This window comes from Trifolium pratense, linkage group LG3 (assembly GCF_020283565.1).
Source record: "Trifolium pratense cultivar HEN17-A07 linkage group LG3, ARS_RC_1.1, whole genome shotgun sequence".
In the NCBI taxonomy this organism is placed as follows: Eukaryota; Viridiplantae; Streptophyta; class Magnoliopsida; order Fabales; family Fabaceae; genus Trifolium; species Trifolium pratense.
In genome coordinates this window covers 34816291-34842412 of record NC_060061.1, presented here as the reverse complement: position 1 = coordinate 34842412, position 26122 = coordinate 34816291, and the positions used below count along the sequence as shown (strand labels likewise).

Genomic DNA, 26122 nt, shown 5'->3' with positions numbered 1-26122 from the left:
ACTGCCCACCTCAAGATGAAGTACTATACTCATAAAGGCCAAGTTGCGACACTGCATGGAGACATTGAAGCTGCAAGGAGAGTCTTCAATGCCTCCTCCAAAGGAAATGAATATATCGGGCAGCTCCCCGAGTCCAAGAAATCCAAGGCAACAACTTCCCTGCCCTTGCCAGAAATCAGCTCCATCGACCTCGACAGCCGCTTTTCCAAACAGGAAAACAAAGATGAGAAGAAGCTCCGCAAGGAGAAGAAGGAAGACGACGAGGCAAGCCAAGAGCACCGTCGTCCGGTTCCAGACGGGGAGTTCGAGCTGATGCCCTTCGGAGAAGACTCGAGCAGGGCAGTGAAGATTGGGACTGGGCTCCCCGAACTTGCTAGGAAGCAACTTGAAGCCTGCTTGAAGGAAAATGCTGATCTGTTCGCCTGGCACGCTTCCGAGATGCCCGGCTTGGACCCCAACGTAGCATGTCACCAGCTGACTATTGATCCCACTGCACTTCCCATTGTACAACGTAGGCGTAGGCAGTCTCCTGAGAAATCGGAGGCTGCAGAAAAATGTGTAAAAGACCTCTTAGAGGCAAATTTCATTTCGGAGGCCAGGTATACAACCTGGCTGTCCAACGTTGTACTCGTCAAAAAATCTAATGGAAAGTGGAGGATGTGTTGCGACTATACCGATCTTAACAGGGCTTGCCCTAAAGACTCTTATCCCTTACCTTGCATTGATAGACTTGTTGATAATTCTTCTGGCTTTAAGTTATTGTCTTTTATGGATGCTTATTCAGGTTATAACCAAATTCCAATGGCAGTAACAGATAGAGAAAAAACAGCTTTCATGACCGAGTCGGGCAACTATTACTACAACGTAATGCCCTTCGGTCTCAAAAATGCAGGAGCTACATACCAGCGAATGATGAACAAAGTCTTCCGAGGGCAAATAGGAGACATGCTCGAGGTATACATGGATGACATGATCGTAAAATCCCCCGAGGAACTCGACCATGTCGTGCACCTTCGAAAGGTGTTCGAGCAGGCCAGGAAATATAACATGAGATTCAATCCAGAGAAGTGCACCTTCGGGGTCCGAGCAGGAATATTCCTGGGGTTTTACCTAACCGAGCGAGGAATTGAAGCCAATCCTGACAAGTGCAGAGCTTTTGCCGAGCTCCCCACTCCGAGCGATAAGAAGACCATACAAACTCTTAATGGAATGCTAACATCGCTTTCCAGATTTGTATCCAAATCAGCACAACATGCACTTCCCTTTTTCAAATTACTAAAGAAAGAAGCAGTCTTCGAATGGACAGATGAGTGCGAGCAAGCTCTCCAACATCTGAAAAAGGCCTTATCAGAGCCACCTGTCCTCTCACGACCAATTGACGAGGAGGTATTATACCTGTACCTTTCCGTCGCCTCAGAGGCCGTAAGTGCAGCTCTTATTCGTGAGACAAACGAAGGGCAGAAACCAATATACTTTACGAGCAAAGCCTTGCAGGGTCCTGAACTAAGGTACCAACAAATTGAAAAAATAGCCCTTGCATTAGTTTATGCTGCGAGGAGACTAAGACATTATTTCTTGGCTCATACAATTGTAGTCCGAACAGACCAACCAATCAAGTCTTTGCTTGGCCGACCAGATATGGCGGGCAGGATGCTCAAATGGTCCCTCGAACTCTCAGAATTCGACATTCGTTACGAGAGCAGAAAAGCTCTAAAAGCCCAAGTCCTAGCTGACTTCGTTGCAGAGATGACGAACTCCTCCCCTACAGTGGACGGAGCAGATAAATGGACAATCTTTGTAGACGGAGCATCATGCGCTACAGGAGCAGGTGCAGGCATCATTCTTGAAAACGAGAATGGCTTACTAATCGAGGTGTCCCTAGCACTATCCTTCCCAACTTCAAACAACCAAGCAGAGTATGAAGCATTCCTCGCTGGACTACGTTTGGCCGAGGACGTACAAGCTAAGGAGATAAAAATCTACACAGATTCACAACTGGTCGCTTCACAGGTGCTAGGAGAGTACCAGACCAAGAATGATAACCTCTCTGAATACCTAGTGCTAGTAAAGGAAAAGATCACCAAGTTCAACTCCGTTGAAATATTACATGTTCCCCGCGAGCATAACAAAAGGGCAGATATCCTGTCCAAGCTGGCAAGCACAAAAAGGAAGGGCGGAAACAAATCTGTCATCCAAGAGATACTCCCTCGTCCAAGCATAGAAAAACCAAGCAAAGGTGTGGACATAAACGTCATTGGCGACAAAGAGTGCTGGATGACTCCAGTATACAACTTCCTCGAGCACGGAACTCTCCCTGACGTCCAGAAACAAGCAGCTGTAGTCAGACGAAGAGCCTGCTCCCATGTCATCCTTGATGGAAAATTATACAGGAGAGGATTTTCCATTCCTCTCCTAAAATGTGTGGACGAGGACACAGCAGATTACGTACTGCGCGAAGTCCATGAGGGCATTAACGCCCAACACTTGGGAGGAAGGTCACTTGCCAGGAAAGCTCTACGAGCAGGGTACTATTGGCCTACTATGCAACAGGACGCCAAAGACCACGTAAAAAAATGTGACAAATGCCAAAGGCATGGGGATATGCACTTAGCTCCCCCTCGAGAACTAAAGTCTTTGTCTTCCCCCTGGCCCTTCGCCTGGTGGGGCATGGACTTACTTGGTCCTTTTACCAAAGGACTTTATCAAAATCGTTACTTAATAGTAGCAGTGGACTACTTCACAAAGTGGGTGGAAGCCGAACCCCTCTCCGACATAACGTCGCTCAGAATCCTGCGCTTCTTCAAAAGAAATGTGCTAGCTAGATTCGGAATACCACAGGTGGTAGTCACAGACAACGTAACACAGTTTACAGACAAAGATTTTCAAGCATTCCTTGTTGCCCTGGGCACCAAGCAGCACTTCACATCGGTCGAGCACCCCCAAACCAACGGGCAAGCTGAAGCAGCCAACAGAGTAATCCTAAGAGGGTTACGAAGAAGACTTGACCAAAACAAAAAGAAATGGGTCGAAGAGCTTGACAATGTACTCTGGGCCTATCGAACAACCCCACACTCCACAACTGGAGAGACCCCCTTCCGAATGGTATATGGAACGGAGGCAGTTATCCCTGTAGAGATTGGGGAACCATCTCGTCGGACTGAGCAACCTCTAGACGAGGAACAGAATGACGAAGCACTTCGAGAGGAGCTTGACCTCGTCGAAGAAATTCGAACAGGAGCTTCCTTAAAGGAGGCCACCCTGAAGCAGAAAATAGCTGCCCGGCATGACACCAAAGTCATCAAAAGAGAATTCGAAGTGGGCAGCCTCGTCCTAAGACGCAATGCAGACTCCCAGGATGGCAAACTTGCACCCAATTGGGAAGGACCATACCGTGTCATTGACAAAACAGAGAATGGTGCATACTATCTCGAGGACCTTCGAGGAAAGAAACTTCCTCGACCTTGGAACGCTCAGAAATTGAAACAGTATTACAGCTAAGTTATTGCCACACCAAAAAAGGCTGTTCGCACTTCAGAACACAACGAATCGAGCACCTTAAACAACGGAGGGCACCATGGCACACGTGCTCATCTAAAACCATAGCAGGGGAACTAATTCACCATAAGGGAAATGGAACTCCTGCTAGACGAGGATAACTCTTGAAACGAGCCCATCGTCCCTGTGCCACGACCTAGCACCCAGCTCGCGATGGGAGGTTCAGGTTGCGAAGAAAGGTACACTAGCGTGCCTGTATTCGCGTAACTTAGAAACAACTCTAAGTGCTTATACAGTTCCCTAAACTGTTTAAGTCAAAACAGAGGAGACTACCCTCAGTAAAACATGCTCAGTATCAAGCAGGGGAAACTTCCCCGGCAAAGTAACAACGAGCGCAGCATTTTACATGCAAAAATATAATAAGCATACAAAACAGGCAAAACTTAGCACACCAACTTGCTCGAATGAACATACCAGCATGCCCAGACGAGCACCTCAGTAACGGGGAGGTAAGCTCCCCGGCACGAAGTTCAAACAACAAATATCGTTAAGTTAAAAATGGGGACAAGCTCCCCGGCTCAGATTTTGAGCAAGAAATTAGCATAAAATTTGGCTAAGTTAAAGATAGGGACCAGACCTCCCCGGTTGAAATTTTAACAACAAAATTTCATCAAAAATTTTCTAAGTTATTAGACGGGGAGGCTCCCCGGTTGAAATTTTAGACAACAAGATTTCATAAAATTTTCTAAGTTAAAGAATGAGGAAACATACATGCGAGCAGGTATAGACGAGCAGTTATAAACAAGCATAGATAAATAAAACGGGCACCTGCCCGGAATTGTCATAAAAATTAAACAGGGACAAAAGCCTACTTGTTCCAAAATTACAAACCATGGCTCAAAGGCCCCAAAAATTCAAAGAGACAAAATAAATTACAATAGAAAGGAAATTACAATAGAAAGGCCGGGGACATCTACTCCTCGCACCTATCTTCCTGCTCGTGCCCGTCACCCTGCTCGTCTTCATGACCCTCCTCGAACGCCACTTCAACATCATCTTCCTCTTCATCAGAGTCGGCCAGACCAGCCGGGATAACAATCTGCCCATCCTTGACCTGCCCGTTCACATGCATTCCCCGGGTCACCAATTCCACGTCAGGATTAAGGCACTTGATTTGCTGCACGGCATTCTCAAAGGCGTACTCAGTGCCCTCTACAAAGTCATGGGACAACTGAGCAATCACCTTGACCAAGTCTGCTCGGGTGGTCAACCCCTCGGCAGCCTTGTGTTCGTTCTCGCCCGGCGCCATGGCAGCATTAAGCCTTTCAATTTCAGCCCGAGCAGCATCCAACTCTTCTCCCCTTTTACGGTGCTCATCCAGCTGGTCACCCCAGCGTTTTTGCTTCTCCTTGAGGTCATCCACAACAATTTTGAGCTGGTTGATCCGACCTTTGGCCCGCTCGTGCCTGACCTGGGCAGTGTTCAGCTGCTCGACTAAGGATTCTCGTTCGTCACCGAGGACTAGGGAGCTCGAGACCATTCGCACCACAGCAGCCATGTCACGAGCATGCTGCTGCTTGCGGACCTCAGGCTCTTGGTTGAGAATAGCAGCCCTTTCAGCTTCAAAGACCTCCGGAGGATACTTCTCAAAAAATCTGTCCACGGTAAAGCACCGAGGAACAGGAAATTTGCTGCATGCACCCATGCCCGCCTCCTCAACCGGGGGATCTTCTTCTCTTGTCCTCTTCGCTGGAGGAGGCCGGGGAGCTGAGGAAGGGCTGCCCGAACCACCCCCCGAGGTCCCAATAACCTGCACGGAAGGGGTCCCCGGCCTCACCTCCTGGGAAGCTCTGGCAACAATTTTCTTTTTTCCTCGGCCAGACCTGCTCGCCTTCTCATCCTGCTTGGCCTTCAACATGCGCTCGGCAATAGTTTCCATTTCTTCTGCAAACAAGTGACGAACAAGTTAGTAAAAGACGAAGAATACATACAACAATAACAGAAATTTTTCTAAGTTAAAAAGAAAGGAAACAATACCCAAACACAATTTGACCTCCCCGGCATTTCTGCACTTGAGGAGGGTCCTAGTATTAATAAGACGAGGAGAGGCCTTAGGCACCCCGTGTTCATCTCTTATTGTAACTCCCTTACGAGTCGTCCAGACCCCGGGAGTAAAACCGGCCACAAAGGCCTTCAAATCCTCGAAAGCAGCCATGTCCTCGGGAGACAAATCTGCGTCCCCGGTTGTATATTCCTTAGGCTCCTTCTGGAAGTGGGTGTACGACCAGCTTAACGGGAACTTAGGAACTGCCCGAACTATAACTTGCCCGCCGGCATCCTTACGAGCAACACCTTGCTCGTCCCTATCTTCCTCCAGCTCCATTAAACTCTCCCGGGCAGATGGAGACTCTGGCCGGACGACATAGTACCTCTCCTTGAAATCCTTAACGGAATCCACAAACATCTTAAAGAGTTTAACATCCTCGTGATGCTTCAACAAAACCCAATTTTGACGAGGTGCTCGTCCTACTTCCTTCGTCGGCTTGCGCTGAATCTTGAAGATCCTAAAAAAGAGGGGAAGGCTGGGACGAACACCTTTATATACGCAGAGGTGCTCGAACGCCATTATAAATGACCAAGAGTTCGGGTGCAGCTGTGACGGAGCCACTTGCAAGGCTTTAAGAACACTGGCCGCAAAAGGGCTGAACGGCAGCCTAAGCCCCATCTCCTTGAAGACGAACTCATACATAGCGAAATCATGCCCGGCAAAAGACGAGCACACCCGTTCTTCCTCCCCGGGTAAACGGATCGACCAGTGTTGGGGCTCGTTCGCTCTCCTCTGCTCGACCGTGGTATATAATCTAGGATCCTTGGGAGTAAGCGCCGAAGCTATTCCCCGGGGCTCAGGAGCAACCCAATCCAATGCAGGATCAGTTATACAGTCGACCAGCGTATACTTCTCCGCACCCTGGCTTTCCACAACCTCCTCGGATTCTGACATTTTAAAACCTGAAATGCAGTAAAAACAAAGTGAATTCGATGACCAAATCCACCCTTTCACCGCAATTCAAGTGAAAGGGCGCAAGATAGGACGAGGACGCTGTCCCCGACCAAAGCCCTTTTCAAATGGCAATCAAAAGCAAACCGAGGAGGGTAAGGCAGGCAAAAACGGGGAGGTAAGCTCCCCGGCACTAAGGTTGTATAACGAAATTTCCTCAAAACTTCTAAGTTAAAGACGGGGAGGTAAGCTCCCCGGCATGAAATTTAAACAACAAATTTCATGAGAATTCTTAAATCGAGGACGGGGAGGTAAGCTCCCGGGTTGAAATTTTAACAACAAATTCTCAGCAAAATTCTCCAAGTTAAAAAAAAGGGGGAGATAGGCTCCCCGTCACTTAATAAACTATCCAAAGCTTGAAACGGGGAGATAGGCTCCCCGTCACTAGTCGTCTAACCTAAAGTTTTAAAGGGGAGGAAAGCTCCTCGGCACTAAATTCATATGGTGCCCGGCACATTCATCTTAATATTCATACATTCATACAATCTTCATGAAAAAAAACGCCCAAAGCTGGGCAGGAACAACAAAAAATGGATCTAGAGAACAAAATTTGAAAGAATTACCTTGAATATGAAGAAAATCTGAAGAACGATTTGACTAGTAAATTGGAACTTCAGAGAGATTCACAATTGAAGAGAGAGAGTGAAAAGTAAAAATGAAATTCACTCTCCTCTATTATATAGACCAAGCCAGGAAAGTGAAGAGACGCTTTGATCCAATGGTCCTTACACTCCCTCGTAAAAATCAAAGCAGTAAATGCACCCTTTCACATCCCCAATGAAAAAGGATGCTCGAATTTCACTCGAGCAAGTCCTCAAGCAAAAGGCTGCACTTTACAGAAAACCTCCTCGTTGCTAACTTCTTCGTCATAGCAACGAGCAACAATTCCTTCTTATAAATTATCTCCTCGTCATAAATACGAGCAACAAATCCCTCTCGTAGTTATCTCCTCGCAGTAGATACGAGCAGAACATTAAATATCCTCGAAAAACCACTTCGAGCAAAACATTGCAGATACTTGCTACGAGCAAGGCTTTGACGAGCAACTTCCTCGTCCACTTTTGTTCAAGAGAGGTTGCAAGGAGATTTCCTTCTGCACTTGGGCACACATCTAAAGTCATCACTCCTATGCCTAGGAGCAACGACTTGGGGGGCTCCTGTTCTGGACTAGACTAATGCTAGTCCACCTAGACCCTCACCAAGTCCACATGGCTTGCCCAATCACCTCCATGTCAGCATGGCACAACCTCTCAACCAAGATAAGGTAAAATTACTACTCAACCCACTATCTAAGGGTAATATCTTGGCAGTCCCTCTTAATGGGCCTTGGCTAGACCAGCCCATTAAGAGGACCTTTGGCCCAGAGCTGGGGGCTATAAATACTCTCCCTCATGGGAGAGCAAGGTAGAACACTATTCATTATCACAATTACTCTCTCTCTCTCTAACTTCTCTCTAGTATCTCTTTTGCTCTCTATTCCTTGTCTGACTTTGGCATCGGAGCACCTGCAGGTACAACCCCCCCTCCGTGGACCATCTGCTCGGATTGCTGCCTACCATCTGCTCAACGGACTTCCAGCTGGCCTTCTACCTGTTCTGATCAACAGTTAAGATCACTATCAAACAAAACTCAACTAATAATCCATATCCGTGATGTGGTTTTCTTTCTTGTCTATGGTTTAATTTCTTTCCAGGATTGGAATAAATAAGGCTTCAAATGCCAATGCCACACAATGATAAGAAAAGCAAAGAAAGTTCACAAATTTTAATTCAACTAATAAAAAATATCAAATTTTTTAGGTTGAATGTTGTGATCGGAATTTTAACCTCGTCTGTGAATTTTTAATAACGATTGTCATTTCGTCTATCTAAAAATGGTAAAGCAAGATAGATTATTGAATTAGTGCCGCGTGCAGGCTAAAAGTGACCTGCCAACTACTTCGTGACAAGGGAGTGAGTGTTGTGAGTCCATAATATAAACTTTGTCTCACTGATAAAATGTTCATCTTCCTCTGCTCCTTACGTCACTTCATCCATTTCAATGGAAACAATCTTTGTTGGATTTTCGAGCATATCCTCGTGAACATTAGAAACATGATTCTTCCATTTTAATCAATCATTTTTTTCAAGCACAAATTTTGCATGATATATGAAAAACCAACATGTCTCGGTAAATTTTGAATATCATGCATCAGTTGACAAGAAATTGAACATAAAAGAAATTAAGGTTACTGGGTTAGCAACAAATCCCATGAAAACAATGCTAATTAATGGAAGCAACATATCAAAAGATCTGGGGAATGAAACAATTTGTATTTGCTCTGAACGCGAAGAATTGAATGGTTCTTCTGATGGATCTGGTGTAGTCGGTGATGATGATGAGCTTCAGTACGGTGGGAAAGGGTACCCACACTACTCTGAGCGGGCATAGCTGGATGGTTCCTCCGGTGAATCTGGTGTAGCCGGCGATGATGATGAGCTCCGGTATAGTAGAGAAATGTACCTGCAAGAATGTTAGCATATTAACGCTCAAGTCAATAATAACTTAAGATGAGCGTGTATAATGGGTAAAATGTGTGTACCTTGAGGATGAGTGCATATGCATGCATATATAGGAGATGATGTGAATAACTATCTCGTGAGTTCACCGTGTGAAATGAAGAATGAATATTTCATGATATGAGTCATTTATCCGCTATAGACAACATAGCATTTTTAAATGTTAATAACTATCATGATTAATTTATTTCACTCAACTCTCATCTAATTCTATAAATACGAGAAAATACGGCTGAAACACTTTATAAAAACTTAAATTTAAAAATTTAATATATAAATGCAAAATACGTAAACTTTTCGAATATTTTTGGTTTGTTGTTTATGTAATAATCCAATCTTCGTCCCTAGTTTGAATAGCAGCAGTGTTAAAAATTTTAAAAAGAGTTTGTCTCATTTGAATCTTACACGACTCGAGAGATTAATCTCCATAATTACACGATGATACTTGATTTACAAAATAAAATAAAAATACAATCTTCAAATTAAAGAGTCCGGTGTTGGAACAACAACGAATCAATCAATGATACAAAACTCATAAGAGACCTTGGGTTTATAAGCAAAATATATTATTAATGAGTGATAAGGGAGATCGAATATGAAAAATCAACCGTGATAAGGAAGATTTATACTTCTATAATATAGATGAAATACATTATTATTAATCGAAAGAATTCTAAAAAGTAAAAATATAAGACTTGGATAAAATAAGTAACTGGTCAATATAGTCCTTAATCCTTATGACGTGGCAGTAAGTTGACTTCCACGTAAACTTGTCAAGTGTATGGACTAATCTGTCATAGTTTCATTCAATTTAGAACACATTTTTGTCTCTTACCAAATTTCAAGTTTATCCAATAAATAATTTTTTATACAAATTTAAATGGCATTGCATTGCCATTGTAAGTAAGGCTCTGTTTGGTAACACAAATAAGCTAGCTTATAGCTTATTATATGAGCTTATAAGCTTGTTTCAAAAAATTAGAGGTGTTTGGTAACAAGCTTTTTGTACTAGCTTATAGCTTTTTTTCAGATGCTATTTCAAGTAGCATTTGAGTTTATAGCTTATAGCTTTTTACACTTTATTCCATTTTTACCCTTTAATTTAATAACTACCCACTCTAAAAAATAAACTACCCATTATCAATTATGTAATTTTATATTTAATAACCACTTTAAAAGCTAATTTTACCAAACACTTTAATTTCAATAAGTTAGCTTTTCAGCTATCAGCTATAAGCTAGCTTTTCAGCTATCAGCTAGCTTATCAGCTATCAGCTAGCTTATAGCTTATTTTTACCAAACAGACCCTAAGTGTGTGACTCTATCACGCAATAATCACTTTTATATATAATCGCTTTTATCTATCTCCCTCCCCAGTTTCACTAGTTTAATTTAATTTCTGATTTCTTTGTTGGGAGTAATTTTGCATGAACATGATGATAAAGAAATCCATCAACACCATCTTCACCTACTTCAAATCTTCCACTCCTCATCGGAACCCTAATCTCACCAATCTCCATCCACGCCGCTTTAACTCCACCACTGCACACAATCCTTTCCCTTCCAATCCCATTCATGATCAAGTAATTGATTTTCCTGGAGGAAATGTCAAATTCATTCATGAAATGAGGTTTATATCTGAATCACTTCAACACAGAGTTCCTTGTTACCGTGTTCTTGATGAGAATGGAGAACCAATTTTAGGGACTAATTTTGTGCAGGTTTGTTTGCACTTAATTCACACTTTCATTGATTTTGCATTTACTATAGATAAATATATCTTAGAAGTGAAATTAATTGATGTTAGGTTAGTGAAGATGTTGCTGTTAAAATGTATAATGACATGGTTGCACTTCAAACTATGGATACTATCTTCTATGAAGCACAAAGACAAGGTAGAATTTCATTTTATGTAACAACAAATGGGGAAGAGGCTATTAATATTGCATCAGCTGCAGCACTTTCCATGGATGATGTTATTTTCCCTCAGGTTACTTATCATACAAACAAATTTATATTTATTTTTGTGACTTTATCTTCATTGCAATAAACAAGTGTTGACAAATAGTGGCTATAGCGCAATGTAGTCGAAATTGTGCTAGCAACACACTATCTTAAGTATCTTTCATTAGTTAAAATTCTCAAGTGGTTAATGAGCTTCCCCTAGGACCAATTGTTTGGGAGAACCTGAGTTCGATTCCTGGTGGGAACAATTCTTGACCAGACTTTACTTACCTCGCGGCCGAACTCTTGATTACCGGGCCCCCTTACCAGAGGGTTAATGCAAAAAACAAAAAAAAACTCAAGGGCTCCACCAAATCATGTGGGTTCCGTATAAATTTGGTGGAACCCATTATATTAATTTTACCAATAAAAGAGTGTTAAAAAGTGTGTGCTTCTAGCATTATTCTTTTAAGAAACCGCTATTGTTATGTGATACACGATTTAGTATAAACTATAAAGTCTGTCAAATAGCAGGCTGTAGTACTCTAGAGAAGCGAAATTTAACTGCTATTTTTGGCGATCCACAATTGACAGTCTTGCATTAGAATGTAACAAAAAACTATGAAAAATATATTTTTTGTATGAATTCCATAGTTTCATTGGGGATTTGTTTTTTTACTTTGTCATTATTTTGCTGAAGAGTTGGCTTGTTCATGACCAGAGACGATCTTACAGAAAATATGAATGATTGCATGCAGTATAGAGAACAGGGAGTCTTGTTATGGCGTGGTTTCACTCTGCAAGAATTTGCAAATCAGTGTTTTTCCAACAAGTTTGATAATGGGAAAGGAAGGCAGATGCCGGCCCATTATGGGTCCAACAAGCACAATTACATGAATGTAGCATCAACTGTTGCGTAAGTATTGAAAATTTTGATGTACAAGACTTCAATGTATGATAATGAAAATGATAATATTGTTAGTGTATACTATTATTGTTACAAAATAAAAATTTTACTTTCATTTGTAGTACGCAAATTCCACATGCTGTTGGAGCTGCATATTCCTTAAAGATGGACAAAAAGGATGCATGCGCCGTAACTTACTTCGGAGATGGTGGTTCAAGTGAGGTAAATTGTACAATTTCCATAACAGCAGACTCATTTCCCCCATTTTTTAAAGGAAATTTCTGTGTGATTTAAACGCGTCATGGATTGAGAGCTTTGCTCTCGAAATTTTGAAGGAGTTTAGGTTATACTGTATCTCTGTAGGAACTCTCAGTATCTTTTTGTGGTTTTGTGGTTTAGGAGTGTCGCGTACTTGTTTTTTTTTTATAAAAAAAATAATAAAAAATCTTCCGTTTTCCCATCCAGTTAAATGAATGTGATAGAATGCTTTTGGCCTTTTGTTTTCATTAGCAATTCTTACCAAAGATCCTCAATATGTTATGATTTTGTTTTGTTTTGCTTTTTATATTGTAATAGATTGAGTTATGAGCTATGACAGGGAGATTTCCATGCTGGATTAAATTTTGCAGCGGTAATGGAGGCCCCAGTCATTTTTATATGCCGGAATAATGGATGGGCTATCAGCACCCCTACATCAGATCAGTTTCGAAGTAATTTTTCGGTTCCTCCTGTTTCAAGTCTAAGTCTTTAGCATTGTCTTGCAGTGTTTAACGACATGTTGTGCTTGTTCCTTTTTATAAATAGGTGATGGTATTGTTGTGAAAGGACAGGCATATGGAGTCCGTAGCATTCGTGTAGATGGGAATGATGCTCTGGCCATTTATAGCGCTGTTCAAGCTGCTCGTCAAATGGCAGTTAGCGAAGAGAGACCAATTCTAATAGAAGTAAAGTGATAACCTTTGAAGCCAAATCTTTGGGATGTTTAAAAGAAAAATGGCGGTATGCCGGTATTTGGTCTTGTATTGAAGCATGTTAACGGCAGACCAATGTTGTATCTGTTTCTTCTGTTTTTGCAGGCCCTTACATATAGAGTAGGACACCATTCCACATCAGATGACTCTACCAAGTATCGTCCCGCCAACGAGATTGAATGGTGGAGATTGTCACGTGATCCTGTGGCGAGATTTAGAAAGTGGATAGAAAGGAATGGTTGGTGGAATGACATTGCCGAGTCTGAGCTTAGGAACAGTTTGAGACAGCAGGTAAACCATCTTTTCCCTGAAAAATCCTTTGGTTGATACTAGATACCAAACTTCTGTTTCAAATATATTCCTTGTACCAACACAATTGCCGCAGCCAACCAAGAGAGTCTAAATCAAGAGTTTAAGCAAATACAATTTGCCTATGTGAATCGTAAACTCAACTTGAAGACTAGTACGAGTTGAACTCATGTTAAAATAATATATACACACACAATACAATAAATATTCAAAATTTCAACTCAATTATAAAGCAAAAAACTGACATGAACAAAATTAAGCTAACAAACAAGAAAAGGAACCAGACGTGGAAATTAAGATGGAAATAAGATTAAAAAAAAAACTTTTTAAAAAAATTGGTGAGCTTACCCGAGTTCACTACGAGTCTAGCATCAGTTTCATTTTGAGTTTACTAACTTTCGAGTCTACAGCTGGGTCAACTTGGAATTGATACCTAGACTCGGCAACTTCAAGATACATTGTACCAAAATTTTTGCAGTTTTATAATCATAATTTACTTGAATTTATTTAGGTGGATCCGTAAAAACATTGTTAAATAGTTATTCTAACTCACAATTTTCCTGCTACAGCTTCTACAGACTATTCAAGTTGCCGAGAGTGTAGAAAAACCTCCACTTGCAGACATGTTTAGTGATGTCTATGATGTTCCTCCGTCGAATCTCCGTGAACAGGAGAAATGGCTGAAGGAGACTGTAAAAAATCATCAACATGTGTACCCAACAAATATTTCCATTTAGTTTCACCATAATATTTAGTTTGAAGATACTAGAATATTATCTTCAACTTTGATCTCTGTATTATAATTCGGAGAATATGGTCTAATAATGAGAGGTGTGACAAGTGACATCCTTCAAATAAGTTACAGTAGTAGTATATGTTTAGTTTTTGTTTTTTTTTTTTTTTTTTTTTTATTTTAAAAAATACATGTTAATAAAAAAAATACACGTGGCAACTTCAGTATTCATTTGAAGGCTTGAAGCTTTTTAACTTAATATCATTTTGATCAATAAGAGATGCTACTAATTTCACTTAATATCTAGAGGGTTCAAAATTCATCAGAAGATCAAAATTATCATTGTCATTTCCACAAGTATGCTCTTCTTAAATTGTGCACAAATTCATTCATATACACATGTCCATTCTTCAACTAATAATCATTCATATAACGGGTTTGTTTAACATGCACCACTTGATTAAATGGTGTATGGTGCGCAAGTCTTCGATATTTTTATAACGAATACGAATTTTATAAAATCCACCGTTAGATGAAAAATTTTTATCGTTTAGATCATCCATGAATTTTTTAAATTTTTTTGAAAATCATTTGATATCTTATTGAGACCCCTAAAAATTAACGGTATTCAATAAAAATTCATAAACTGTTAATTTTGACAGGTCTCAATAACATATCAAATGATTTTCAATTTTTTTTAAAAAATTTATGGATGATCTACACGATATAAACTTTCTATCCAACGGCGGATTTTGTAAAATTTGTATTCGTTATAGTGTTTTTGGTGACTTGTGCATGGTGCACAACTTAAGACACTTGTGTACCATAGACTTTGCGTCATATAACATAAAACATAAACATAGAATCATAAGCTTTCTTAAAATAGACTTTCCTCCCTTTAACATAGGCCCTAGAATTTAACTAAAATTTCCACTTGGAGTGGAAAACCACCAAAACAAAACCAACCTCTCTCTCTCTCTCTCTCTCTCTCTCTCTCTCTCTCTCTCTCTCTCTCTCCCATTGGTTTCTAATTTTTGTCAAACAAAGTAAATATAATAGTTTTCCTTCATCTTCTTACATTTTTTTCCCTCCTTATCATCCATCTGCAATATCTTTTCAAGAACAAGACCAAAACATATTCTTTCAGATTTTTTTTTTATTGCTGTAATGTGATATATTTTATTATATGCTGCTAGTTCATTGGTAATGCAAGTTTGACACATGAAATAGTCTTCTATTAGGATTGCATATAACAGGACGTGAAAGTTGTTATATAGCAATAGAGGAAAAAAATGGGAGATAAAGGAAATAAAACAGATGAATATATAGTGTGTTATGCACCAACCATGATAACAACAAATGGAATATGGGAAGGAGATAACCCTTTGGATTATTCTCTCCCACTTTTCATCTTGCAATTAACCTTAGTTGTTGCAGCCACTCGAATATTCGTCTTTCTTCTCAAGCCCTTTCGCCAGCCACGCGTCATAGCCGAAATTCTGGTTAGTTGTTTTCTTTTCAAACACAAAAAACTCAGTGATCATCTCATAGTGCTGATAGATGTGATGTGACGTGACATTATCTTCGGTGCAGGGAGGAGTAATGTTAGGTCCTTCGGTACTCGGAAAAAACAAAACATTCGCCAATGCAGTGTTTCCTCTAAGAAGTGTGATGGTGATTGAAACAATGGCAAATGTTGGTCTTCTTTATTTTCTGTTCTTGGTTGGTGTGGAGATGGACATAACCATTTTGCGCAGCGTAGGTAAAAAGGCAGTCACTGCAGCAATTGCCGGCATGATTTTGCCTTTCATCCTTGGTGGTGCTTGTGCCGTCCTTTTAAATGATAAAAAAAACAGTGAGATGAACCAAGGAACTTATATTCTGTTCATCGGTGTCGCTCTTTCTGTCACTGCATTTCCTGTTCTAGCTAGGATCCTTGCTGAGCTAAAACTTATTAACACGGATTTAGGAAGGCTTGCTCTTTCATCTGCACTCATTAATGATGTTTGTGCTTGGATTCTCTTGGCTTTAGCAATTGCCATGGCTGAGAATGAAACAAGTTCTTTTACTTCCCTTTGGGTTTTATTGTCCGGCGCAGCGTTTGTCGCCTTTTGTGTTTATGCCGTTAGACCAGCAGCCTCATGGATTGTTAAGAAAACACCCGAAGGAGAATCTTTTAGTGAATTCTATATATCTCTTATATTAGCCGGTGTCATGGTCTCCGGTTTCATCACAGATGCTATTGGAACTCATGCTGTTTTCGGAGCTTTTGTGTTTGGTTTGGCGATCCCGAGTGGACCGCTCGGTGTTACTCTTGTGGAAAAGCTTGAGGACTTTGTTTCAGGACTTTTGCTCCCTCTATTTTTCGCCATCAGCGGACTAAAAACCAATATAGGACTTGTTCAAGGTTCTCACACTTGGACTATTATTATTGTTGTCATTTTTCTTGCTTGCATTGGCAAAATTGTTGGAACTCTAGCTGTTGCAATATTTTATCAAATGCCGATTCGCGAAGGCGCTACGCTCGGTTTACTCATGAACACAAAAGGCCTTGTTGAAATGATTGTGCTGAATGTTGGAAAGGACCAAAAGGTGCAAATACTATAACAGTACAATTTGCTATTTGTATTTTCATTATTTTGCTAATTCCTTTCAAGGACTCACTCATTTTGATTATTTACAACATTATGCAGATTTTTGATGAAGAATCATTTGCAGTGATGGTGGTTATAACATTATTAATGACAGGAATAATTGTACCTTTTGTATCAATAATTTATAGACCATCAAGGAGAAACATATATTACAATAGAAGAACACTTCAGATATTAAAACCAGATGCAGAATTTAGAGTACTAGTTTGTGTACATAGTCCTCGAAACGTGCCAACAATGATCAACCTCATTGAAGCCTCGAATCCAACAAAGGGGTCGCCAATATGTGTCTATGTGCTCCATTTGGTCGAACTTAGCGGTCGAACATCAGCGATGCTCATTGTTCACAACACCAATAAACCAGAACATGCGGCACTTAACCGAACTGAAGCTCAATCCGACCACATAATCAACGCATTTAAAAACTACGAACAACACACATCCTATGTCTCGGTCCACCCCTTAACAGCAATGTCCCCTTACCCAACAATGCACGACGATATATGCAATTTGGCAGAAGACAAACGTGTATCACTAATAATCGTTCCGTTTCATAAACAACAAACAGTTGATGGTGGAATGGAAACAATAAACGTGGCGTTTCGAACAATCAACCAAAATGTACTAGCAAATGCACCTTGCTCTGTCGGAATTCTAGTTGATAGAGGCTTAAGCGGTTCGAACCGATTAGTCTCAAATCAAACATCACATCACGTAGCTGTTATGTTTTTCGGTGGTCCAGACGACAGAGAAGCGTTATGCTACGGATGGAGAATGTTGGAACATACTGGTATAAACCTAACGTTAATGCGATTTGTCCCAGGAGAACAAGTAAGCAGACCGGTTCGACAACAACATGGATCCGGTTTAGATGGACCAAGTGTGGTAACAGTTGAAACAGAAAATGATATAGATAAACTACTTGATGATAAACTAATAAATGAGTTTAGGATGAGATATGGGAATGATAATTCAGTTGATTATTTAGAAAAAGTAGTTAACAATGGAGAGGAAACAGTTGCAGTAATAAGAACAATGGATGATATTCATGATCTTTTCATTGTTGGAAGAGGTCAAGGAATGATATCACCATTGACAGCAGGACTTACTGATTGGAGTGAGTGTCCTGAAATGGGTGCAATTGGTGATTTATTAGCTTCTTCAGATTTTGCAGCAACTGCTTCAATTTTAGTAGTTCAACAATATGTTGGAACAGGTTCAAATGATGATGGATTAGAAACACCAAATGGTTATGGTGGTGATGAATATAATAATAATGTTGACATAAATCATCATTCTGCACCACCAAGAGGACAAACTGTTTTTAATACAGACAGAATCAGTCCTCATAATTTGTAATATACTAGTTCTGTCACTTCTTATTAGCCCTTACCATTTTCAGATATATTAAGATTAAGAAAAGTAGAGAGTGTATTTATGTGAGGTACAGCTTATAAGAATTAAGAATGTACATACATTTATGTGAGTACAATTTTTTTATTTATTGATGTATGATTAGTTTTTGCTCTTTAATTTGTTTCTGATGTTGTATTCAATATTTGTTCTTGCTTTTTATGGGATCCAGATCCTCTGCAGAGTGTTTTAGTAAGACTAATTTCTAACTGAATACTTTTCATAAATACTTATTCTTTAATGGCCATCGTCAATCCAACAATGAATTTTGTAAAATTCGTATTTGTTATAATAATATTGGCAACTTGTACATCATGGAAGACTTGATGAAGTCTTCCATGTTAGACAAAAGATTTTAATATTAAAAAGTTATAAATGAACTATATATAGAGCCCGTTTGGATTTTGACTTATTTTTTAACTTATGTGAAACAGTTTATATAAATAAATAAGTTTTATGTATTATTATAAATTTGTGAAGGTAGATTATGAGAAGAAAAAAAAATTATGAAGATACAATTTTCATTAGTTAGAACTTATGAATTAACATTTGGTAAACAAAAAAAAAACTTATGAATTAACATAAAATCTTATTTATTTGCATAAACTATTTTTCATAAGCTCAAAAATAAGGCAACTCAAACGGATCCATAATCCACTTGGATACTCAAATTGTAGCTAGTTTTTAATATTTGACATTCATTCAACTATGATACTTATTGTTCTGGTGAACATTTAAGGGGGTTTATATTATTGATATTCAAAAATGATAATGCGTACAAGTATGATCAGAGAAAAAATATTGATTCTCTTTACAAGAATGAAAGAGTTGTCCTCTCCTCCTTGAAGATTCACTTTTATTTGTAGATGTACATGTTTATGTGTAATTCTTAAAAAACCACTCCACCTTCTTTCAAAAGCAAGGATAATGGGCGGTTACTCTAAGAACATGTGCAAATCATGGAGATGGTGGAGTTAAGCTTTGATGGCCATGTTGTGAACATGGAGTTCATGGCTGCATTTTTCCCGCCTATTCATTTTTCGAATCCTTTGAGCTTGCATTTAATGGATCAGATGTTATTGGACCTGATAGAAATACTCATTGGATCGTTGCCCAGTCCACTTTTAATATTTGAATTCATGAGAAATAATTATTCTCTAAAAAAAATTATGTTATATTAATTAAACTAAAATGTCAGTATTATTTTATGTTCCAATAACAGACAAAATAGGGTTCAAAAGGTTGAATTCCTTCACAGTAATCTTTACTATAAAGATTTTTTGGTGGCTATCTTTTAGTCAATTTGTTGTTTGTTTGGTCTTTTTCCCTATTCACATTTCCCCTTGTTGCCAAACTTACCTATTCTTAGGGGAACATTTATTTAAGTTGGTTCAATTGTCTTGCCTACCCACTTGATAGAGATATGCAGAGTAATTAATCAAGATATTATGTTTAAGTGATTAATGAATTCTTCCTAAAATAAATTGTTCCAAAAAATTTGAGTTTGATTTTTAATAAAAATAATTATTAATTAGACTTTATTTACGACTGAACTTTGAATTATCAGGGTTTCATATCATAGAGTTAATTAATAAATAATAAAAACACTAGCTTACTAGGTAATTAAGTGGTTGCAAACAGAAACGCTACTTAATATTGTGCTCACATTTGTGGTTGCAACGTAAAACTATAGCAATGCCTAAAAAATATCTTTATCATACATATTACATTCTCGAAATTTCTACCAACTAAATTATACTTATGAGAACAATTATATTGTTTTGACCTATGAAGCTCCGATACGTGACACGATATCGACAGTGGCGTCTACACCACATGTGCCACATGTGCTATGGCTTAAGGCCCCATAAAAAATAGGGGCCTCTAAAAAAAATTATAGGATAGTAGTATTAATAAATGAGAGGTATTAAATTAGGGATTGTAGTCTTTTAAATGAGAGATTGTGTTGTCCTGATATTTGAGATTATCTTTATTCTAAAACGAGAGATTTATTAGTTACTGCCTCCAGTCCTATATATAAGAAAAATTTTGCTTTTTAGGTTCATTGTAAAATGAATGTATCTAGACTATATTTAGATACATTCATTTTACAATGAACCTAAAAAGCAAAACTTTTCTTATATATAGGATGGAAGGGAGTACAAAAATCCTAAAAGATATTTTTCTATTGTGAATAATTTTTTTAGACGTTTTATTTATAGCTAATTGTTATACTATAGTTTTATCAAATGGATAAAACTATAGCATAATAGAGATTGTCCTATTTATCAAACATTTTTTATACTAGTGAAAAAATGATTATTTTTTAGTGTTATCGATGTTATTTATAATTTAAACCGATGATAATTCTTTTGATTTTTTTTTTTTACATTTTTTCTTTTATTAGGGCCTATTTTTAATAATGCACAGGGTCTCCAAAAAGTTGGAGACGCCCCTGGATATCGATACGATACGACACCGATACGGTATACGGGAAAATTTTCAAAATTCTCGATACGATACGGCCGCGGTACGTTATTTAAAAATTAAATTTAAAATTAAATATATATAAATGCACAATATACAAACATAATTAAAATCGATAATGATAAAAAAATTAACATTCAAATTACTCAAATTGAGCAAACAAGTAACAATTACATATCTTAAGTTAAGTACTATCCAAAAAGGGGAGTGAGATGGGTAACTTAACTGATTAATTAGTTGCGCTAAGAGTTAAGGAGTTGGAGATCCATGGTTCAAGTCCTGACAAGGAGAATAATTAACATAACAATATAATATACTAACAATTTGTTTATAAAAAAAAATACGTACTACCCAAAGACGGGAAGAGATTCTCTCCCGTACTGGATAATATCCGGTGAAATCTCCACCTTTGATTAATTTTTTAATAATTAAAATTTTGTGGGCCAAAGGGAATGAATGAGTGTGATTGCACAGGGAAAAAATGTGACTTGAGACAACCTCCACCCACCCAAAGACATAGTTGGTAACATCATACTCTAACATTCAATACTTAAGAGAAAACACAAATTGTATCAGTCTCTTTTCCTACATTTTCATCATCAAAAAGCATTAATTGTCTGATACTTTTCCGATACGTGTATCAGAGAAGTATCTGACACGTATCGGTTATATTTTTTTTAAAAAAATATTAATTTCCGATACGGGTATCAAAGAGTATCGGACGAATATCGGTATCGAGTACGTATCGAACACGATACTTCGCCATTTTTGGAGTATCGGAGCTTCACATGTTTTGACACTTTCATTCTCTACAACAAGTATATAAACCTTATTAGAAATAAGGATCATGCTAACCAGTGCCCCGGGGACACTAGTTAAGGATACTAAAAGGAGTAATTTTTTCATTGAAAAAAACATTTTTTTATACTTATAAAAAGTAGATTACACACTTTACAATACATTTATACCTTATTTACCTCCTTAACTAGTGCCTCAGGGGGGGTGTGGTTATGGTGCATAAGCCCAAACTTATGCACCATGCATAAACTTATTTCCTACACCCACCATATTTGCTTCCTACACCAAAAGCCAACCAAAGGTCAGCCCAAGCCCAAAATTAGGCAATCCATTACTCGCGCGCCCCCCATATACTACCCCATTACTTGCGCCCCCCCCTTTTGCTTAGCGCACCCCCCAATTTTTTTTCCTTTTTCTCCTAGATTTCTTGTGAGCCCCCTAATTTTTTTTCCTCCCCTAGATTTCTAGCGCGCCCCCAATTCTTTTCCCTCCTCCAAACTTCTAGCGCACCCCCCCCCCCAAATTTCTAGCGTGTCCCCGTTTCCAATTAAATAATAACTTTTGTTCCTTTGAAGTATATATTATAAAAATCCATTTTTAATTAATTTTCGTCATACACCCCCTCGAAGCCCAACATAATAACGAATGGTTCATGTATATATAAAGCATACTTGTCAAACATACAATTTAATTTTAAGTTTTATCAATCATAATCACAATATAAATAAAATTTCATACATTAATTACATATATATATATATATATATATATATATATATATATATATATATATATATATATATTTTTTTTTTTTTCTTTACAATAAAAAAATGATCGAATCCAATATCTCATGCATACTATCCAAAAAAATTTCAACTAAACTAACCCTAATTGCTTTATATGATTTTTTGCTTTATGTAGCATGGTTTTGTAAAATGGTTATGTGATGTTTTACTTAATAACAATGGTTTCAATGTATAACATCTTGGCACTAATGCCCATATGAAACCATTTAACTAAAATAATGGTTTCGGTGTATAACAGTATCAAACCATTTAACTAGACAAATGGTTTCAGTGTATAACATCTTGAAACCAATTAACAAGACTAATGGTTTCAGTGTATAACATCTTGACACTAATGCTCATATAAAACCATTTAACTATAATAATGGTTTCGGTGTATAACGCCATGAAACCATTTAACTAGACTAATTGTTTCAGCGTATAACGGTATGAAATCATTTTTGCTGTGGAATGGTTTCAAAGAGTCGTTCTCCAAAAACATATTTAACCCTTAATAAAAATTGTGAAATAAATTTAAATTTTTAAGACGATATAAAACCGAAGAGAGTGAGGTATCCCCAACCGATCCAAATAATTCAAAATACCATAAATAAAATTTTGGGAAAATTTTATTAATATATTATATTTATAAAAGCATATTTACCTCATTTAATTAACTAAAAATAGTTTCAGGTCTCAGAAAAATACCAAACTAGTCCCAAAATTCTCAGAAAATTATTTACTATTTTTATGTAAAAATAATAAAAAAATTTGGAGTCTCCTTGGCACCGCACGCGCCGCCAGTGAGAGTGGGCATGGACGCGCGTCACTGTTCATCATCTTCCTCACCCATTTTCTGCAGAAACGGGTCACGTCGACCCGGTTCATCGACCCGGTTCGTTCTCCCTCAATAATCAACGAAACTCGACGTTCTTTAAACCGTTTTGATCGTCGTTCGATTTTATGAATGTTTCCGGTATTAATTTTCGAAATCGATGATCGAATCGCATGTAAAATGTGGCCGAAATTGAGCAAGCAAAAATATAAAGTTCTTTAGTTATGATTATTACATGTGTAAAATCATCTGATGGCTGTGAATAACTTATGCACCATACATAAGAAAAGGCTTATGCATATTAACTATTGCCCCTCAGGGGCACTGGTTAGCATTTTCCTAGAAATAAAATTTGTTAAAGCAATAATAAAAAATTAAATAGATGATGAGTTTCTTTCAAATAACTTTAACTATTTACATCGAAAAACTTTAAAACGTCATCAAATTCAATTGTGTGAAAACATTGCTTACTTAATTTTTTTTTGTAAACCAAAAGTATTCTCTGCGCATAACAGTGAAGACTAATCACGCCTTACTTAATTTTACATTTGGTATTTACAATGATCAAATTTAATAGTCATTGAGTGCAATTAAGGCAACACACTTTTTCTTATTAAAATTGCAAGGATTATTAATTATTAAAAAAATTGGCATGAAAAAATTATTTTTTTATTACCATGATATTGATACGAAGTTTCCACCACCATTAACGATGAATAATCTCCATGACCGCATGCTTAAGAGGACCAAGACCCTTATTACTTGGATCAATTCATTGTTGGTAAATTAACTATCTTTCTTGATATCAATTTCTACTTTTAATTTATTATGGCTGGAGTATTTTTTTTTATTTTTTACCCAAGTTATTATGTTATTGGTAAGAAATTTTTGTAGTAAGAGAAAGCACCAATCCGAATTCTTTTCTCCAAATAAAATTTCTTTTATACGCAAAAGTCGGATATTAAATTTCCGATCACTAAGTTAAATAACTTAAATGTCTTACCACTTGAATCTACCCATTATTGACGACGAGTAATATTTAATTAGTGCACAATGCACGGTATAAAAATAGAAGACTTAATTAGTAAAATGGTCCCTTAAAGACATTTTTGGTTTCAAATTGGTCCCTTGAAGAAAAAAAAGGTCCGAATAGGTCCCTAAAGACATCTCCGTTAATCAGTTTGGTCCCTAAAAAAGGTCCAAATAGGACCAAACTGATTAATGAATATGTCTTTAAGGGACCTTTTTTTTCTTCTTTAAGGGACCTATTCATACTTTTTTTTTTCTTTAAGGGACCAATGTAAAACCAAAAATATCTTTAAGGGATTATTTTACTAATTAAGCCAAAATAGAAAATATTGTATTTGTATTTGTAGTGTTTTATGTAGATGAAGAGTTTACTGAGTATCTTGATTATAGATGCTAGGAACGGCAGTAGAATTTTGACAAAATGACACTGGTGGTGAAGGAATAATATGGCAAAAGCTATAGATGATTGATAATTTGGTGACTAAAAGTTTGTTTAAAGATTTTTTCTTGTACTCCCACTTATTCATCTTAAAATATGAAATTTTAGTCACTAAGCTATCCGATAAAGAAAAATAGCAAAAAAACATTGACTACATTTTAGGTTGATTTCACTTACTCCATAAATGTGACGATCTTTAGAGCTAAATAAACATGTAGTAGTGAAATATATAGTAAAATATAGAGTTGGTAGCAAAATAAACTCAAGGTTGTTAATATGTGGAATATTAGTTAGTTAGATTTTTTTTTTCTCTATGTAAATGTAATTTTATTTTTTCTTGCATAATGAACACTAACAGAAATCTAAATTACATTTATCTAATTCATTCAACACATTGGTGTTATTTGATTCTGACTCTTAATTCAATAAGTAGCAAGTAGATTCTAAATTATTTAATATATAGATTTTGTACTTTTTTTTTTTTTGACAATTAATATATAGATTTTGTACTTACACTTATGTGCAAGCATGATTTTTTTTACTTCTTAATAGATTTTAGATTACACATTTGCTTGATTAAATATACTTTTACACACTCATTTAAACGGTTAAACATGCTTGCCATTAATACACTTGTACTTGCAAATTTGTTTAATTAAACAGTATAACAACTCAATCGTTTGATGATAAGTTGGTGAATCTTGAGAAAAAGGTATTTCATGGTTCCAAATAGTTCAAAGATATATACATTCTCTTTCAATCACGATGAAATGATTTCAGATATAATAATGCTAAAAAAATTGGTCAATTATCCGAACATTTAACCCAAAACACAAGTTAACCTAATTTAGCTCACTTTTTTTTAAGGTATAAGATTGTAAGTCAATATTTCATCAACATGTTTGTCCTATGGCCTAGGAGGACCTCGTCAACATCTCATTTCACATTTTCATGCTTAGCATTCACATCTAGGCACTAAACTAATTTTCTAATTTTTTGTGGCACATCATTGTGTCACAAAAGCTCATGATACTGATAATACCTTCGAGAAGAATTTTAACCATTTGATCACCGATCACCGATCACCGATCACGGCATATCTCAAACACTATTAAAATGGTAAAAGTATTAAAAAACACTTGTTTAAAAATCTAAATCTACAACAAACACTTTTAAAATGATAAAAGTGATTATTTTTTTCTAAAGGTTTAAATATGCCAGTAGTCTCTGCAAATATAACTATTTTTGTGTTTAATCCATGTAATTTTTTTGTTTGGTGCACATGATAAAAGATAGTATATGATAATTGTATCATATATATTTCAATTTAGTGTTTGGTGAGACAGTAGGATGTTTGTTATCACGTGTACACAAAACACATGATATAATAATTGTTTTCTTGCTCGTATCATATCCTATCATTATCCTACTTTAGATACTATATATCATGTCACTTATATCATACGCACCAAACATACCCTTATAGTATTATTTGTTGTAAAAATTGGACCTAATCAGAATAATAAACCACATATATTTATATAAGTAATCAAATAACCAATAACATAAAATAAGAATAGATATTATAGAAACTTATCTTTATTGATTTCGTCAACCACCGCAACATAAGCAGCCATGAACTTTCAAAATCATGAATGACCTGCAAAATAGTGAACCATCGAACAATACCTGAGGCGTGCTGATCGC

At 37.3% G+C, this 26122-nt stretch overlaps 2 protein-coding genes across 2 annotated transcripts; both read left to right on the top strand.

Annotated features, from left to right (window-relative positions):
• Positions 1-10420: 10420 nt before the first annotated feature.
• LOC123916643 (2-oxoisovalerate dehydrogenase subunit alpha 2, mitochondrial) lies at positions 10421-14270 on the top strand. The gene is made up of 8 exons (XM_045968152.1): positions 10421-10832; positions 10919-11101; positions 11814-11971; positions 12085-12184; positions 12561-12672; positions 12767-12906; positions 13039-13224; positions 13812-14270. Exons 1-8 carry the CDS (start codon positions 10539-10541, stop codon positions 13977-13979), a joined length of 1341 nt encoding a protein of 446 aa, XP_045824108.1. The 5' UTR covers positions 10421-10538; the 3' UTR covers positions 13980-14270.
• A 293-nt stretch (positions 14271-14563) lies between these two features.
• LOC123916642 (cation/H(+) antiporter 15-like) lies at positions 14564-18057 on the top strand. The gene is made up of 3 exons (XM_045968150.1): positions 14564-15477; positions 15569-16567; positions 16669-18057. Exons 1-3 carry the CDS (start codon positions 15268-15270, stop codon positions 17986-17988), a joined length of 2529 nt encoding a protein of 842 aa, XP_045824106.1. The 5' UTR covers positions 14564-15267; the 3' UTR covers positions 17989-18057.
• The last annotated feature ends 8065 nt before the right edge of the window (positions 18058-26122 follow it).